General features: G+C 40.9%; 1 protein-coding gene across 2 annotated transcripts; it reads left to right on the top strand.

Moving 5' to 3' along the window:
• Positions 1-388: 388 nt before the first annotated feature.
• Positions 389-14,360, top strand: ranbp3b (RAN binding protein 3b). Of its 2 annotated transcripts, none has more exons than XM_020462729.2 (16): positions 389-554; positions 2,420-2,475; positions 2,624-2,657; positions 4,945-5,031; positions 5,173-5,250; positions 5,479-5,544; positions 6,146-6,345; positions 6,617-6,712; positions 6,857-6,945; positions 7,170-7,245; positions 9,051-9,150; positions 9,230-9,354; positions 9,520-9,640; positions 11,228-11,370; positions 11,978-12,158; positions 12,504-14,360. In XM_020462729.2, exons 1-16 carry the CDS (start codon positions 533-535, stop codon positions 12,545-12,547), a joined length of 1,518 nt encoding a protein of 505 aa, XP_020318318.1. In that variant the 5' UTR covers positions 389-532; the 3' UTR covers positions 12,548-14,360. The 2 variants fall into 2 exon arrangements, with proteins under 2 accessions (XP_020318318.1, XP_020318319.1); XM_020462730.2 differs by having other exon boundaries at positions 399-554; positions 6,158-6,345.
• The last annotated feature ends 1,436 nt before the right edge of the window (positions 14,361-15,796 follow it).

Below are 15,796 nucleotides of genomic sequence, written 5' to 3'. Positions count from 1 at the left end.
CCGTGCTCGGAACGTTCAGAGCGCACACTGGACGCTATGGCCTAGGAGTAGGGTTGATCCGAGCGTTCTGGCCTCAACGGCAGTCAAGCACCCAAGCTTACTGGCTAAAGTTAACTCGCTTGCTAGCTACTTCCAGACAACATTGAGATATGTCCGGCAACACAGTTACAATCATCAACGCTACGGATAACATGAACAAACAAACAAACATGAACAAAGCCTAGCTCTGCAGAGCTCTATAGGCTTTGTTCATGTTATCCAAAGCGTTGGTGATTGTAACTGTGTTTCTGGCAACAATTTAATTACGTTTCTTTGCCGACGTTGACTGACACCGGTCATATTTAAGGCGTATTGAACGTTCATAAATTCATCAGTTATTCTGCACACTCAGACGGGAGTGCTCTGAAATCGAAGGACATAGCCAGAGTCAATTTACGAAAGCGCCCAGAGTAGCAGCATTTTTTAACAAGATAAACTGGGCGGTGTTTATGTATGTTGCGCGGTGGGTTATGGGTGTGAGCAGAGAAGTAAAATGGCGGAATTGGCAAACGAAGGTGAGCAGTGTCCGTGTGAGGAAACAAAGCAAAACTTGAATTATCTGCATGGCCGTTTACGTATTTATAAAAAAAAACTAAACAAAAACAAACTTTGCAATAAACGTAGTGGTTTACAGCCTTTAAGTAAAATAGTGGAACAAATTTTTGTTTCAGACCGGCTACATAAGAAAGAACATGTTAATTTTCACAATACAGGTAACGTTAGCTAGCTACCATAGCAAGCCAGCCACATCTAACTTCGGCTATTTAGGCGGGGATGGGAAGCTGGCTAATCAGATCTGTTTGCTAACGTTACTTTTAACTACATTTAGTAAGGTATACTGTAGCTAATCAGTTAGCTAGTTAACGCACATTGGCCACCTTGTTAGCTATACGAGTTGTTAATTTGTTACAGTCACAGCTAGGTTGCTAACAATTTCCTCAGCTAACCTTAACCGGTGAAATGACACTTCATGGGGCTATGGCTAACTTAGCTAGCTAGCTACCTTCCTCTTAATGCTAACTTTCTATATCATGCATTGGCATTAGTAGTAACTAGCTATTTGTCAAGGACATTGATTTAGCTAATACAATTATGAAGTATCTTTAAAGGTAGCAAGCTATTTGTTCACACCCCACTTGCCAGCGAGGTAACAGTTAGTGTTAGCCAACTTAGCAAATGTTGCTAGCAATCTTAGCCAATGAATGCTGCACATTCTGAACTGGGTGACTAATTTATCAAATCTGGTTGGTGCGCCAAATCCTGTTAGCTAACTAGCTTGTAGTTGGCCAGCGCTATATTGTGACCGCATTTATATCACCCAGACTATCCACATTTTGTAGTTAGCTAGTAAGGTTGGATATGTGGATTGGAAGCTAGGCTATGATGTCACTCGTGACAATCAAGCTACACATATTGTTAGATCATGTGCTTGTATTTATTTACAAAGTATGACAGTCCTTTCTCTGACCCTGGCCTGCTGAGGTGCTCGTTGTCCTTGCAGTTTCAGTTGGATAGGCCATGAGTTTTAATGGTCTAAATCCAATGCTCTTGTCAAGTCCATACATGTAGCCTGTGTTTAAAATAGTATTTGTTTGATGCACACATTGTCCTATTTGAAATGCCTAATTTGATTTAGATACATTTGTTTTAGTAAATATAATGTCCCTTATCAATTCTAGGCTAGTATGGTTGTTTTTGTTGACTGAACTGATTGTTTACTGCAACCTCTCTGAATGGAATAAATGATTATATAATGCAAGTTGTTTATTCTCAAAAACCTTGCATCATGGTCATTTGGCATCTATTCAGAAGTATCTCAACTGAATGGGGAGAGTTGAAGTCTGTGTATCAGTTAGCAGAAAGTTGGAGGAAGGACAAAACAGTCTGAATCCATGTGTTGGGATTCTTTTTGGCAGAAATATTTTAGGTCTAGGTTTATGGTTTAGCCTTAGCTAATTATTCCTGCATTTCCCCAAGTGGCATGAACATCTTTGTGGAATTAGAAACACATGCCTACGTTAAACAGAGAATCTAGAGTGTCAGACATGGTTTGCACAGAATACAATGTAAGATACAAAGCTACAGTAACTTCAAAATGGCAGAAGTCCAGTCGAGTATCTTATCAGACATGGATATTATTTATTTATAGGCCTTTTAGCTTTCTGAAAAAACATTATGGCAGAACCTGTGTCAACTCAACTGCTGCAGTATGTTTGCTCATAACAAATGATTTTGACAATCACTGTGACAATGTTTTTCATTGTTGACACAAACAACTGATTCACAGGCTGTGATGTCTTGATATTAGGCCTACACTTCACACAAGTCACAAATGTACTCTTCTGTATGGTAAAGCATGATTTCCCTCTTCATTAAACAGAGAAGCCTGCCATAGCGCCACCAGTGTTTCTGTTCCAAAAAGATAAAGCACAGAAGGTAAGCTAGACAGTATTCTATTCTTTCCCCTCACATTGATGGAAATCAATGGGCCTTCATGGAAATTCACTGTAAAGCTTCATAATTTGACTCAGTTGTTTCTAGTCTGAGAAACAAAGAGTTGACCTAGTGCTGCTCTCTATTACAGAGATCAGCTGATGGCTCGAGTGCAGAAGATGAAGGTAGGTTATGCATACATTGCATCTGACTGTTAGCCAATTTCATCATATGATTTCCATCTAACCTTATAATGTCCTTAATACTAATTGTAGTTAATTTACCAGTGATCAAATTATACTGCGTAGTAGGGCTGACCCCTTTTAGTCCACTGGTCGATAGGCTGTTGATCGACCGAGATTGATTTAGACGAGCCGTTGCAAATAGATCATTTTTTTCATGGCATGCAAAGACACCTGTCTGATTTGCTCCTGTCTCAGTGGACTAATCCATTGATGAAGCTGCGGGCATGCCATAGTCCAAGAAGAAGGGGAGTGTGGCTAATATATATGCACAAGGCACGTCCCTTTCCAGAATGCGCTCTCTCCCACCATTTCGTGTGCATTCATTGTTTCCCAACTTCATTGTGTGAATTGTTTGCCTTTTGATTGTTAGTGTCTATCAATTCCCCATAACATATCACCAGTAGTATATTTACTGTTAATTCCCATAATTTCGAATCTTCCATGCTTGTTTGGTAATGGTAATTTCTGTTAATGCATTCAACATATTATAATTAATGTTGTTTACTCTTCTCATTGTTGGAGTGGACACGTTGTTTGCAAAGCTCAAAACCTATGCTACACTTGTGAGAAACAAGTTTTAGTTTATTTCAAAATACTTCTTATCCCTTACACAAATAGCCTTTACAGCTGTGTCTGTCCCAAGCTCACTGGAGCTGGAAACTCTGAGGTCCCAGAATATTTTATAACATTTTGTAAGTTTGCTAGTAGAGGTCGACCGATTAATCGGAATGGCTGATTTAATTAGGGCCGATTTCAAGTTTTCATAACACTCGGTAAACTGCATTTTTGGACACCGATCATGGCCGATTACATTGCACTCCACGAGGAGACTGTGTGGCAGGCTGACTACCTGTTATGCGAGTGCAGCAAGGAGCCAAGGTAAGGTGCTAGCTAGCATTAAGTATATTATAAAAAACATTCATTCATTCAAACAGCACCTTACTGCGTTTGCCAGCAGCTATGCTGCTTCAAGCATTGCGCTGTTTATGACTTCAAGCCTATCAACTCCCGAGATTAGGCTAAAGTACCTATTAGAACATCCAATAGTCAAAGGTATATGAAATACAAACGGTATAGAGAGAAAGTCCTTATAATAACTACAACCGAAAACTCCTTAACTGGGAATATTGAAGACTCATGTTAAAAGTAACCACCAGCTTTTATATGTTCTGAGCAAGGAACTTAAACCTTAGCTTTTTTACATGGCACATATTGCACTTTTACTTTCTTCTCCAAACACTTTGTTTTTGCATTATTTAAACCAAATTGAACATGTTTCATTATTTATTTGAGACCTAAATTGATTTTATTTGTGTATTATATTAAGTTAAAATAAGTGTTCATTCAGTATTTTTGTAATTGTCTTTATTACAAATATATGTGAAAATAAATCGGCCGATTTAATCGGTATCGGCTTTTTGGGGTCCTCCAAAAATCATAGTCGGTCGACCTCTATTTGCTAGTGCGAGCTTCGGGCTGGACCCCGTTGATTATCAGGTTAGTTGCAAACAGGCCTTGTGTAGCCAATGTGATTTATAGGATATTCATTTTTATCAGGATATTTTCTACCTGCAAGCTGCAGTGTTTTATATGTGTAGGCTATTTGTACATAGTTGGCAATGCATAGTTGCTTTCAGATTTGTATCATTGTCGTTAAGATTGAGATATAATGTTGATTGACCATATGACAATGATTTTGAGATATGAACACTTTATTATAAATAAAAAATGTTCCACAAAAATGTGCTTATGAAAATCATAACTGTCACTATCTTACTAGAAATAGTAAGATAAATTGGCACTCCAACTGGTAAAGTTTGCTGACCCCTGGTGTAGCCAGGTAATAGTACCGGCAACTTCAGGAGCGTAGCAGCAGGCCAGCAGCAGCAGCAGGCCAGCTGGTTAGGCAATCTTGATCTCTGGCTCCCGCTTGAGTGATTTGTGTCTTAATTATTTAATCAAACAGTGTGCTTAAAGCATCAGACATGTTCAGTAGCCTTTAAAATACATCTAGTAGCCTATAGTTGATTTTATTAAAACACACAGGCTGTGTCAAAATATGGAAAAATACACATTTTAAAATTTCAACCAATCGATTAGTCGAAAGAACAGATTACTCTCGATCGACCAGTAGGACAGCCCTACTGCGTATCTTAGTGCCCAGGTAGAGCATTTTAATTGGTCATTTCAACAGAAGGCTAAAATAAGACAATTTGCTTATTTTCAGGTTCAGACAAAGAGGATGGTGGCTACTTTCCTCCAGTAAAAAGAGAGAGGACTTCATCTTTAACACAGTTCCCACCTTCACATTCTGGTAATGAAACTTATTAGATAATTCTTTCCCTGCTGAATGTATTTTTCTTGATTTGTACTTAATTGTTGGAAAATAATATATTTTCTAGATTTGCTCTTGTATATGTTGTGTGTAATGCTGCCTCTCTCCTGCTCTCTGCAGGGTCTAGTAAGAACAATGTCTTCATGCCCTCAAGTTTCTGCCAGTCTCCAACTGTGAATTCAGAGGACTCAGAACCAGGTGAGACTTGTCTACTTCTAGTAACTCCTCATCATAAAGGCTTCACTCATGAAGTATCCAGTGGTTGACTTGTATGTAATGTGGATTGTATGCTTATAAACTGTAGTGCAGCTGTGTTTATTTAATGATAAAATGTACTGAGGGTACAATAATACTTTGAACGCTGCCGTTTAGTTATAGATTTTTAAAAACAATTCTACATGTTCTGTTTTTTCTTCCTCTTGCCAGATGAGAAGCCTGTAGGGTTTCGTTTAAAACCACCTACTCTCATCCACGGCCAGGCGCCTAGTTCAGGTGGGTATTGAAGCCTGTGTATGTGTGGTTCTGTAGAGGCTAGTGGGATGAGCTATAGATGGATGGCCTTATTGTAATGGCTGAAATGGAATAAATGGAACTGAGTCAAACATGTGGTTTCCATATATTTGATACCGCTCCATGTTTACCATTACAATGAGCCCAACCTGCTCCTCCCACCAGCCTCAACTGGTGTGGTCTGGTATGTGGCGTGCTGACTTGACCAGGAGAAAAATTGGGCCCTTGTTATAGCCCATGACTAGGCCCTATAAGTAGTCAGGAAAAACTCCTGGTCCAAGTAAATTTATAAACGTAGGTGGCAGTACAGCATGTTCATATGGATGGCGGTGCATGGTGGTAGTTCTGATATAGTACATGGTGGTGCATGTTAGTTCTGATATAGTGTTGATGTAGTACGTGGTGGTGCATGGTAGTTGTGATATGGTGCATGGTAGTGCTGATGTAGCACAAGGTGGTGCATGGTAATTGTGATATAGTGCATGATAGTTGTGATATAGTACATGGCATGGTGGTGCATGGTATAGTACATGGTGGTGCATGGGGTAGTTCTGTAAAGCATTCAGATCCAATCCATTAGCAGATTGTGTTCCAGGCGTCCCCAGTCAGAAACCCAAGGAGCAGCAGCGCAGTGTGCTCCGGCCAGCCTTACTCCAGGCCCCACCAGTCAAGTCCAACTCAGAGTCCACTAACGGGGTGAAGAAGTTTTCCGACGGAACGTCAGAAGGGTCGAGCATCTTCCAGAACAACACTGAGCACTCAGACGTCCTCGCTAAGTCACCGGTGAGGACTACGATCATGGTCCTGTCTAATATACAGAGGCAGAAGTGTACTAGCGCTACATGGCACACTTGAGATTTGATTAGCTTGTAATTGCATAAAGAGAGTAGTAACTGCCCAGAGCTACTTTTTGGAAATAATTTACTGTCAGAATCCTGCAAGTTGTTTATTTTTGGTTGCCCAATTATTATTATTATTATTTTACAACAATAAATTAAAGCTGAATTCCCCAAACCCATCATGATGACTGACTGCTGTATCTTGCCTCCTGTAGAAACATGAAAGGGAGGATGGAGCGAGCAGAGAGAAGAACGATTGTTCTGCAGAGTCCTCTTTCGTGTTTGGGCAAAATATCAAAGACCGAGCAAAGGTAGTTATTTCCCCTTTAAACAATCACTTCAAATTATTCAAGGGTGATGTTTAAATATCCAATTTATTTTTGTAAAAAATAATCTTAGCAAGAAACATCAGAATATTTATTTTAGCTGACGGTTCTCTTTATCTCCCTTTCTAGTTGGACGAGAATAGTAAAGATGGCAAGTTGTTACCCCTGGATTCTCAGGAGGGAACAAACTATTTCTTACAATACATCGCCACCCCCAGGTAACATTTTATGTCACTGGCTTTTCAGACCTTTGCTCTGGCAGGGAATCTGCTTCTTTATGAGTTCAGATCAGACTTGTTCTTTTCACAATTTTTTATGGTTTTGCAATAATCGTAATATGATTGTTTTAGCTGCTTTAATTGAATGCATTAATTGTAAGTTGCTCTGGATAACTGTCTGTTAAATGACTAAAATATGCTAATATCTTCTTGTTTCCTTTCAGTTCAAAGAACGCCATACACAATACCGACAAGGGGGCCAAATTTGTCTTTGGACAGAACATGTCAGAGAGAGTCCTAGTGAGTAGAGACTGTCTGTTTGATTAGTAGGGGCATTGCCCTTTAGGCCATGACATAGACCATAGAGATGGTGATCGAGCAAACCCAGTTGAACCCAAATAGAGATGGCTCCTGAGAAATACAACCGCCTGGGACTGTTATGGAGACGAGAGAACTGTGTGTGTGTACTGTGCACACTTATTTTGACTTATAGTGCATTCGGAAAGTATTCTGACCGCTTCATTTTTTCCAAATTTTGTTACGTTGCAGCCGTATTCTAAAATTGATGAGGATAATTGTTTTATTTAATCAATCTACACACAATACCCCATAATGACAAACCGAAAACAGGTTTAGATTTTTTTGCAAATTTATTACAAATAAAAAAACAGATGCATAATTATTCAGACCCTTTGCTATGCGACTTGAAATTGTACTCTGATGCATCCTGTTTCCATTGATCATCCTTGAGATGTTTCTACAACTTGATTGGAGTACACTTGTGGTAAATTCAATTGATTGAAAGGCACATACCTGTCTATATAAGGTCCCACAGTTGACAGTTTGTCAGAGCAAAAACCAAGCCATGGGGTTGAAGGAATTTTCTGTAGATCTCCAAGACAGGATTGTGTCAAGGCACAGATTTGGGGAAGGGTACCAAAACATTTCTGCAGCATTGAAGGTCCCCAAGAACACAGTGGCCTCGATCATTCTTAAATGGAAGAAGTTTGGAACCACCAAGACTCATCCTAGAGCTGGCCGCCCGGCCAAACTGAGCAATCAGGGGAGAAGGGCCTTGGTCAGGGAGGTGACCTCTAACAGAGCTCCAGAGTTACTCTGTTGAGATGGGAGAACCTTCCAGACAGACAACCATCTCTACAGCACTCCACCAATCAGGTCGAGACAGAAGCCACTCCTCAGTAAAAGGCACATGACAGCCCACGTGGAGTTTGCCAAAGAGTTCAAAGGACTCTCAGACCATGAGAAACAAGATTCTCTGGTCTGATGAAACCAACATTGAACTCTTTGGCCTGAATGCCAAGTGTAATGTTTGGAGGAAACCATGCACCGCTCATCACCTGGCCAATACTATCCCTACGGTGAAGCATGGTGGTGGCAGCATCATGCTGTGGGGATGTTTTTCAGCGGCAGTGACTAGGAGACTTGTCAGGATCGAGGGAAAGATGAACGGATCAAAGTTGAACAGAGCAAAGTACAGAAAGATCCTTGATGAAAACCTGCTCAGGACCTCAGACTGGGGCAAAGGTTCCCCTTCCAACAGGACAAGAACCCTAAGCACACATCCAAGTCAATGCAGGAGTGGCTTCGGGACAAGTCTCTGAATGTCCTTGAGTGGCCCAGCCAGAGCCCGGACTTGAACCTGATCAAACATCCGGACTTGAACCCGATCAAACATCTCTGGAGAGACCTGAAAATAGCTGTGCCGCGACTCTCCACATCCAACCTGACAGAGCTTGAGATGATTTGTAGAGAAGAATGGGAGAAACTCCCCAAATACAAGTGTGCCAAGAAGACTCGAGGCTGTAACCGCTGCCAAAGGGGCTTCAGTAAAGTACCGAGTAAAGGCTCTGAATTCGTAGGTAAATGCAATATTTATTTTTAATAGCTTTGCAAAAAATTTCTAAGCCTGTTTTCGCTTTGTCGTTATGGGGTATTGTGTGTAGATTGATGAGAAAAGGTTTTTCATATCAATTTTTAGAATGCTTTCCGGAATGCGCTGTATCAGGAGTGAACTGTAGGAATGGACTTTATTATTGCGCTGTAGTGACAATGCATGGTTGACTGACAGTACTGTGTATTTTCAGAGCCCTTCCAAGGGAGGGGAGGCATCAGTGGAAGACTGTAAAGTCTTACCAGCTCCCCCTGTGTCTGAATCCTCTTCCAAGGAAAACATACCAGAGAAGGGTAAGACTCACACACAGCCCAGTGCTGATCCCTGTGTATATTTCTAGTTAACTTGTTACGTGTGTGTGTGTCATCACAGGTAACAACGTGACAGAGTCACTGGAGGAATCTGCAGCAGCGTACACCAAAGCCACAGCCAAGAAGTGCATCTTGGAGAAGGTAGACGTCAAAACTGGAGAAGAATCAGAAAGCAACGTTTTGCAGGTAGGTGTCTAGTCTTTGGCTGACAATATACGAATACATCAGGGCCCATATTCACATAGCGTCTCAGAGTAGGATTTGCTGATGTAGGATTAGTTTAAAATATTTAGATTACAAGGACATGGGTGATTCCCCCCCGATAAGTAATGTGTGTGTCTCCCCCCTCAGGTCCAGTGCAAGTTGTTTGTGTTTGACAAGACAGCCCAGACGTGGATAGAGCGGGGTCGAGGGCTGCTCAGGCTTAATGACATGGCATCCACAGACGACGGATCACTACAATCACGTCTAGGTAGGTACACACTCACCTAGGCACACACTGGCCTGTACACATTTCATTTTGACTGATTGTTTGTCTCAGTAAATAATATACTGAACAAAAATATAAATGCAACATTCAACAATTTCAAAGATTTTACCGAGTTACAGTTCATATAAGGAAACCAGTCAAATGAAATAAATTCATTAGGCTGTAATCTATATATTTCACATGACTTGGAATACAGAGGTGCATATTTTGGTCATATGTACCTTTGGGGCATGGATCAGAGAACCAGTCAGCATTTTCTTCGCATAGAGTTGATGGCTGTTGACCACTTTGCTTCAATGGCTGTGCGAAGTTACTGGATATTGGCGGGAACTGGAACAACCTGTCGTACACATCAATCCAGAGCCATCCACAAAACATGCTCAATGGGTGACATTGCAGGCCAGGGACAAACTGGGACATTTTCAGCTTCCAGGAATTGTTTACATATCCTTGCGACATGGTGCTGTAAATTAGCATGTTGAAACATGAGGTGATTGGCTGCAGATGAATGGCACGACAATGGGCCTCAGGATCTCGTCACGGTATCTCTGTGCCTTTAAATTGCCATCAATAAAATTGTGTTTGTTGTCCGTGGCTTATGCCTGCCTGCCAATACCATAACCCCAACGCCACCATGGGACACTGTCCAGGCGACTCCGGGATGCTTGCCTTCTAGTCAGAGTTCATCTGTCCAGTGGCTGTTTTCTTTTGCCCATCTTAATCTTTTCTTTTTTATTGGCCAGTCTGAGATATGGCTTTTTCTTTGTAACTCTGCCTAGAAGGCCAGCATCCCGGACTCGACTCTTCACTGTTGACATTGAGACTGGTATTTTGCAGGTACTATATAATAAAGCTGCCAGTTGAGGACTTGTGAGGCGTCTGTTTCTCAAACTAGACACTAATGTACTTGTCGTCTTGCTCAGTTGTGTACCGGGGCCTCCCACTCTTTCTATTCTGGTTAGAGCCCGTTTGCGCTGTTCTGTGAAGAGCGTAATTACACAGCATTGTACGAGATCTTCAGTTTCTTGGCAATTTCTCGCATGGAATAGTCTTCATTTCTCAGAACAAGAATAGACGGACGAGTTTCAGATGAAAGTTCTTTGTTTCTGGCCAATTTGAGCTTGTAATCGAACCCACAAATGCTGATGCTCCGGATACTGAACTTGTCTAAAGAAGGCCCGTTTTATTGCTTCTTTAATGAGAACAACAGTTTTCAGCTGTGCCAACATAATTGCAAAAGGGTTTTCTAATGATCAATTAGCGTTTTAAAATTATCAACTTAGATTAGCTAACACAACGTGCCATTGGAACACAGGAGTGATGGTTTCTGATAATAGGCCTCTGTACGCCTATGTAGATAATCCATTTACAACATTAACAATGTCTATTAACAACAGTATTTCTGATCAATTTCATGTTATTTTAATGGACCAAAAATGTGCTTTTCTTTCAAAAACAAGAACATTTCTAGGTGACCCCAAACTTTATAATGGTAGTCTACCAATTTTTTTTCTGTTTACATTTTTTATCTAACTTCCTTGACCCATATACCTCTGTGTGTTCCCCAAGTGATGCGGACCCAGGGCAGCCTTAGATTGATCCTGAACACCAAACTGTGGCCTCAGATGCAAGTGGACAAGGCCAGCGAAAAGAGTGTCCGTGTCACCGCCATGGACACAGAAGACCAAGGGGTTAAGGTCTTCCTAATATCGGTATGACATCACCATTGCCCAGTGTTTAGCCTGCTTCACGTTAGTCGTATCACACGCTTTGTGTGTAGTTTTTGCAATTTATCTGGGGTTGGGTGTTGTACTCAGCTCTATAGTTTTTTTCCCATCTGTCACACCTTTGGGGGGGAACCTAACGAACCAAACGGAAGCCAACAGAACGAAATGGGGAGGGACTTACCTGGATTTGTCCAAAAGACTCTTGATTTCATTTCAGAACATTTTCCATTTGGAGTAAAGCTTTTTGCAACTGTTTGCATCTGCTTTCTGCAATCTTGTGTCTAAATTAAAATACCCCTGTGTTTGTACCTGTCCCTATTTAAATAAATTATTTTGAAATGTGGTGTAGTACTCAGAGACACTAGAGGGAGTACAGGGATAAGGAAGTAGACAGGTGCTTGAATTCAACGCCTCATCAGCACAAGTGTTTTTGATAACTTCCGTGTCCCTGTCATTGTGGTTCAATTGAGGCTAGTTTTTAGGACACAGTGCAGCAGTTGTCTGACTGATGTGTTGTTTATCCCTATTATTGTTGTGGTGTTTTTAATGACTTCGCTCTGTCCGTTCTTGCTGTTATTGTCATCATCTCCAGGCTAGTTCTAGGGAGGACACAGGTCAGCTGGCAGCAGCCCTGCACCATCGTATCCTGGCCCTGAAGAGCCGGGCGGACCAGGAGCCCCAGGAGGCCCCGGCTGCAGACTGTGCCCCTGAGGCTGACTTGCCCCACTCTGAAGGGGACAGCGATGAGGAAGATCAGGTCAACAATGCTGCAGGTCTGATCAATAACTAGATACATCTGTAGTGGGCTTACTGTGTGTGTCTGTGTGCACGTGCACCAGTCTCTGGTTTAGACCAGAGATTGACATGTGTGAGTGACATTGGTGTGTGTCTGTGGCATTCCAGCACTTAGTGTGACTTCAAAGTTCTTCAACTGCCTCTGTGGTATATTGTGAATAATTATTCCCAACTGTGCCCATTGCTCTAGTTGTTGTAGTCTTCTCACTGCAGTTAGCAGCATGTCTTCATGTATCTTTCCAATCACTATTTATGTACTACTAGTCTTTCTGTCCATCATACAGTAATACAGGTATTAACTTTGTTGTTGCTCTGTCCCGCAGTTAACTCAGAGGGAGGAGAGGCCCAGGCTGCTGGAAGTACATAGCGTTAGTCCCCCTAAAGGATTGCCTGCCAGGATACTGCTACTGCTGTTTTGGCATTTTACTGAGGGCATCCCAACGGACACCCTACCCTGACCAACATGGGTCCTTCAGACCAGTACTTTTGGATACTCAGAAGTCTAGCTCCAGTTATTTTTTTCTTTACATTCAATCAACATAAAAACATCTGGAGTTGTATTTTTTATTGTTATATTTTATTTTTATCTTTTGTTTTCTCAGCTGCAAAAATAAATACTTATTTTTGCAGCTGAGACAAAAAAAAAATGGGGGACTTGGCTGCTCATCATATTGATGAGTGTGGGGGTGTTTTCCTCTCCAACATTTTAAGGTATGGCACATGTTTAAGACTGCAGTTTCTACCTTGGGACTTTTTTACTCACCAGACCACCACCACACCTCTGGGACCCAACCAACCACCCCAGGCTCCAGAGGAACTCCTGTCTGTCACCGTATACTGACCTGTCTTCTGGTCAGTCATTTGACTGGTTTCTACGTCATCCCCATCCTTTCAGCTTTCACATGGGTGCTGATTCCGACCTGAGTTAAGCGGGCGTAAATGGAACTTAATTCCCTTTTTTATGCACTTTTCTCTCTGACCTTGAACTTAATCCACTAATAATTCCACCACCTTTACGCGTGAGGAAACCATGAATATGGCAGAAAACTGAAGTATATAGAAATGTCCCACAGTAAAGTTTATGAAATGCTGTGTCGTTATGCAGAATTGAATTTGTACGGCCTTTTAACTTGCAGGGATGGGCACTCTCAAAAGTCTTAATTTTAGGCTACCCCCAACTTTCTCCGTTTCCTATTTCTATCATGTTAAATATTAGCCACTATCAGTATCGACGGTCAGTAGGCCTAATAACCACACTTATACCATGGCGTTGTTAAGTACTAGTTTCTGAAGGGGATTCTAGAGCGTGCGTTATAGGGAAATAAAGCACGGTATATCAGCATGGTAGAATTCAATGGCTATAGTTCATCCTTACATGTTCTGTGTTTGAGCTGCATTGAAAGCAAAAGTCGAATTGAAAACATTGGCATTGTTGAATTAGATTTTCATAATCGCAAGCTAGGTCTGATGGTTTGGTTAGCTAAACTAGCAAGTCTGTTTTGTTATCTAGTAAAGTTCCTAGCTACCTTAGTGGATGTTGAACACATTTCTAGAGGCAAATGTGTTAAATTATTGGCATGGTATAAAAGGGATAATCAACTCTGGGCTCTGCTTTCTCTGGAAAATAATGCAACTCGTGGAAGGTCAGTTCCACTCTGCGACGTGGGACACACCTTCCACGTCGTTCATTATTTTCCATAGAACGCGTTGATTATCCCTTAAATATTTATTCTGCCAATTTACTGTTCCCTTTATCATTTCATTTAATTACATTGTTTTATTTACCTTAATTTGCTTCCTCTGTAAATGGCTATGTGGTTGTTGCTGACGATTAATAGTAACAGTTGGTAATATATTTTTTAAACGTGTAGGCTAATTAAATCATGGAGTTGAGCGCAAAACCAAGCTGTAACAGTTTGAACACGACACCGTGTCGTGTTGGCCGTGTCATCAAACAGTTTCATGGTCAGTGCATGCAATAGACGATGGTAGAGCCTACTATTGTACACTATTCTCCCTATTATAATTCAATATACGCTAATCTTCCAACATTGCCACGGGTAAATGAATGTGGCAATTTTCAGAATTGATCAAACCACCTTTTTCTTTCTTTCGTGCATAAAGTCTCGCTAAACCTGTTTTTTTTTTTAATGATTCATAAATACTTTCCTAAACCTGAATAATCGACAAGATCAGAGTATTTTTCAATCTACCGACTGGTGCTGAAACACAGACAGATATGCATTTGTTTAGATTGCTTTCTTTCATTGATCCATAATATTCTGAACTCGTTCTCAATATATTCTAGTGAGTCTGTCATCAAAATTCTAACTAAAAGGTACACCGTATTGGAAGGGATGGCTTAAGATAAATGTGCTGAACCCTATTGGATGAAAAATCTGTTTGCCAGCAAATGTGATTGAATTAAGTTTTTTCAGAGCGTGTTACCCGACTAAGGTAAGTCTGAATACCAAACACTGAGAAGTGTATAGGAAACGCATACGTTTCCTAAGTCTGAATCTGCCCCATGTTGAATATTTTCCGGACATGTCATTACATTTTGGTCATGAATTTCATGCGGCATCTAACAAAAATATGTTTCTAATGGCTAGGGCTGGTTAGCATCCCTCAGACTTCGATAGCAGTTTCTTAGTTTGCCTATTGACTTAGTACATAAAGTACTAAAACAAATACATAACTCTCGTATGGGTTAATGCTCCAAGCATAACCAACGAAGCGGGCAGTAAAGGGGCTTTAACGCCCAATATCTTCTGAAGTGTGCACTCATTCACTACCCACACATCTAAAAGCAATGCATTGGAGGCATGGGTTTCCACCACGTCTGTTCCACCAATTATTTCCTTTCAAATCAGTGAAAGGAAGTGAACAACTACACACTAAAGGATGAAAGAGAATTGAGACTAAGCCAAGCATACACCTGGAAAGTTTATATGGCTGAGTTGTCTACTCATTGACTGTTTTTGTTAGTTTTATGTTTCTCATTAAATTAACCTGACGAATATATACTGAACAAATATTTAAATGCAACATGCAGAAATTTCAAAGATTTTACTGAGTTACATGCAGTTCATATGAGGAAATCTGTCAAATGAAATAAATATATTCGGCCCTGATCTGTGGATTTCACATAACGGAATACAGATATGCATCTGTTGGTCAAAGATACTTAAAAAAAGAAAATGGCCATCAGGATTTCGTCACGGTATTTTTGTGCATTCAAATGGCTATCGATAAAATGCAGTTGTGTTCGTTGTTCTGCCCATACCATAACCACACCGCCGCCATGGGGCATTGTTCACAACTTGACATCAGCAAACCGCTCGCCCACACAACGACGTACACATGGTCTGCAGTTGTGAGGCCGGTTGGATGTACTGCCAAATTCTCTAAAACAACATTGGAGGCGGCTTTCGGTAGAGAAATTATCATTAAATTCTCTGGCAATAGCTCTGGTGGAGCTATTGAACAATTTGATTGTGTGTGTATGTCATGTTTTATGTATATCTCTTAACCAATCATGGAACAAAACTCAGTGTGAGTTTATTTGGTCCGTTTGTATAGCTTTTTTTAACGTTTGTCAACATGCCAATTGCAC

This window comes from Oncorhynchus kisutch, linkage group LG27 (genome assembly GCF_002021735.2).
Source record: "Oncorhynchus kisutch isolate 150728-3 linkage group LG27, Okis_V2, whole genome shotgun sequence".
In the NCBI taxonomy this organism is placed as follows: Eukaryota; Metazoa; Chordata; class Actinopteri; order Salmoniformes; family Salmonidae; genus Oncorhynchus; species Oncorhynchus kisutch.
This window is presented reverse-complemented; position numbering and strand designations above follow the sequence as displayed.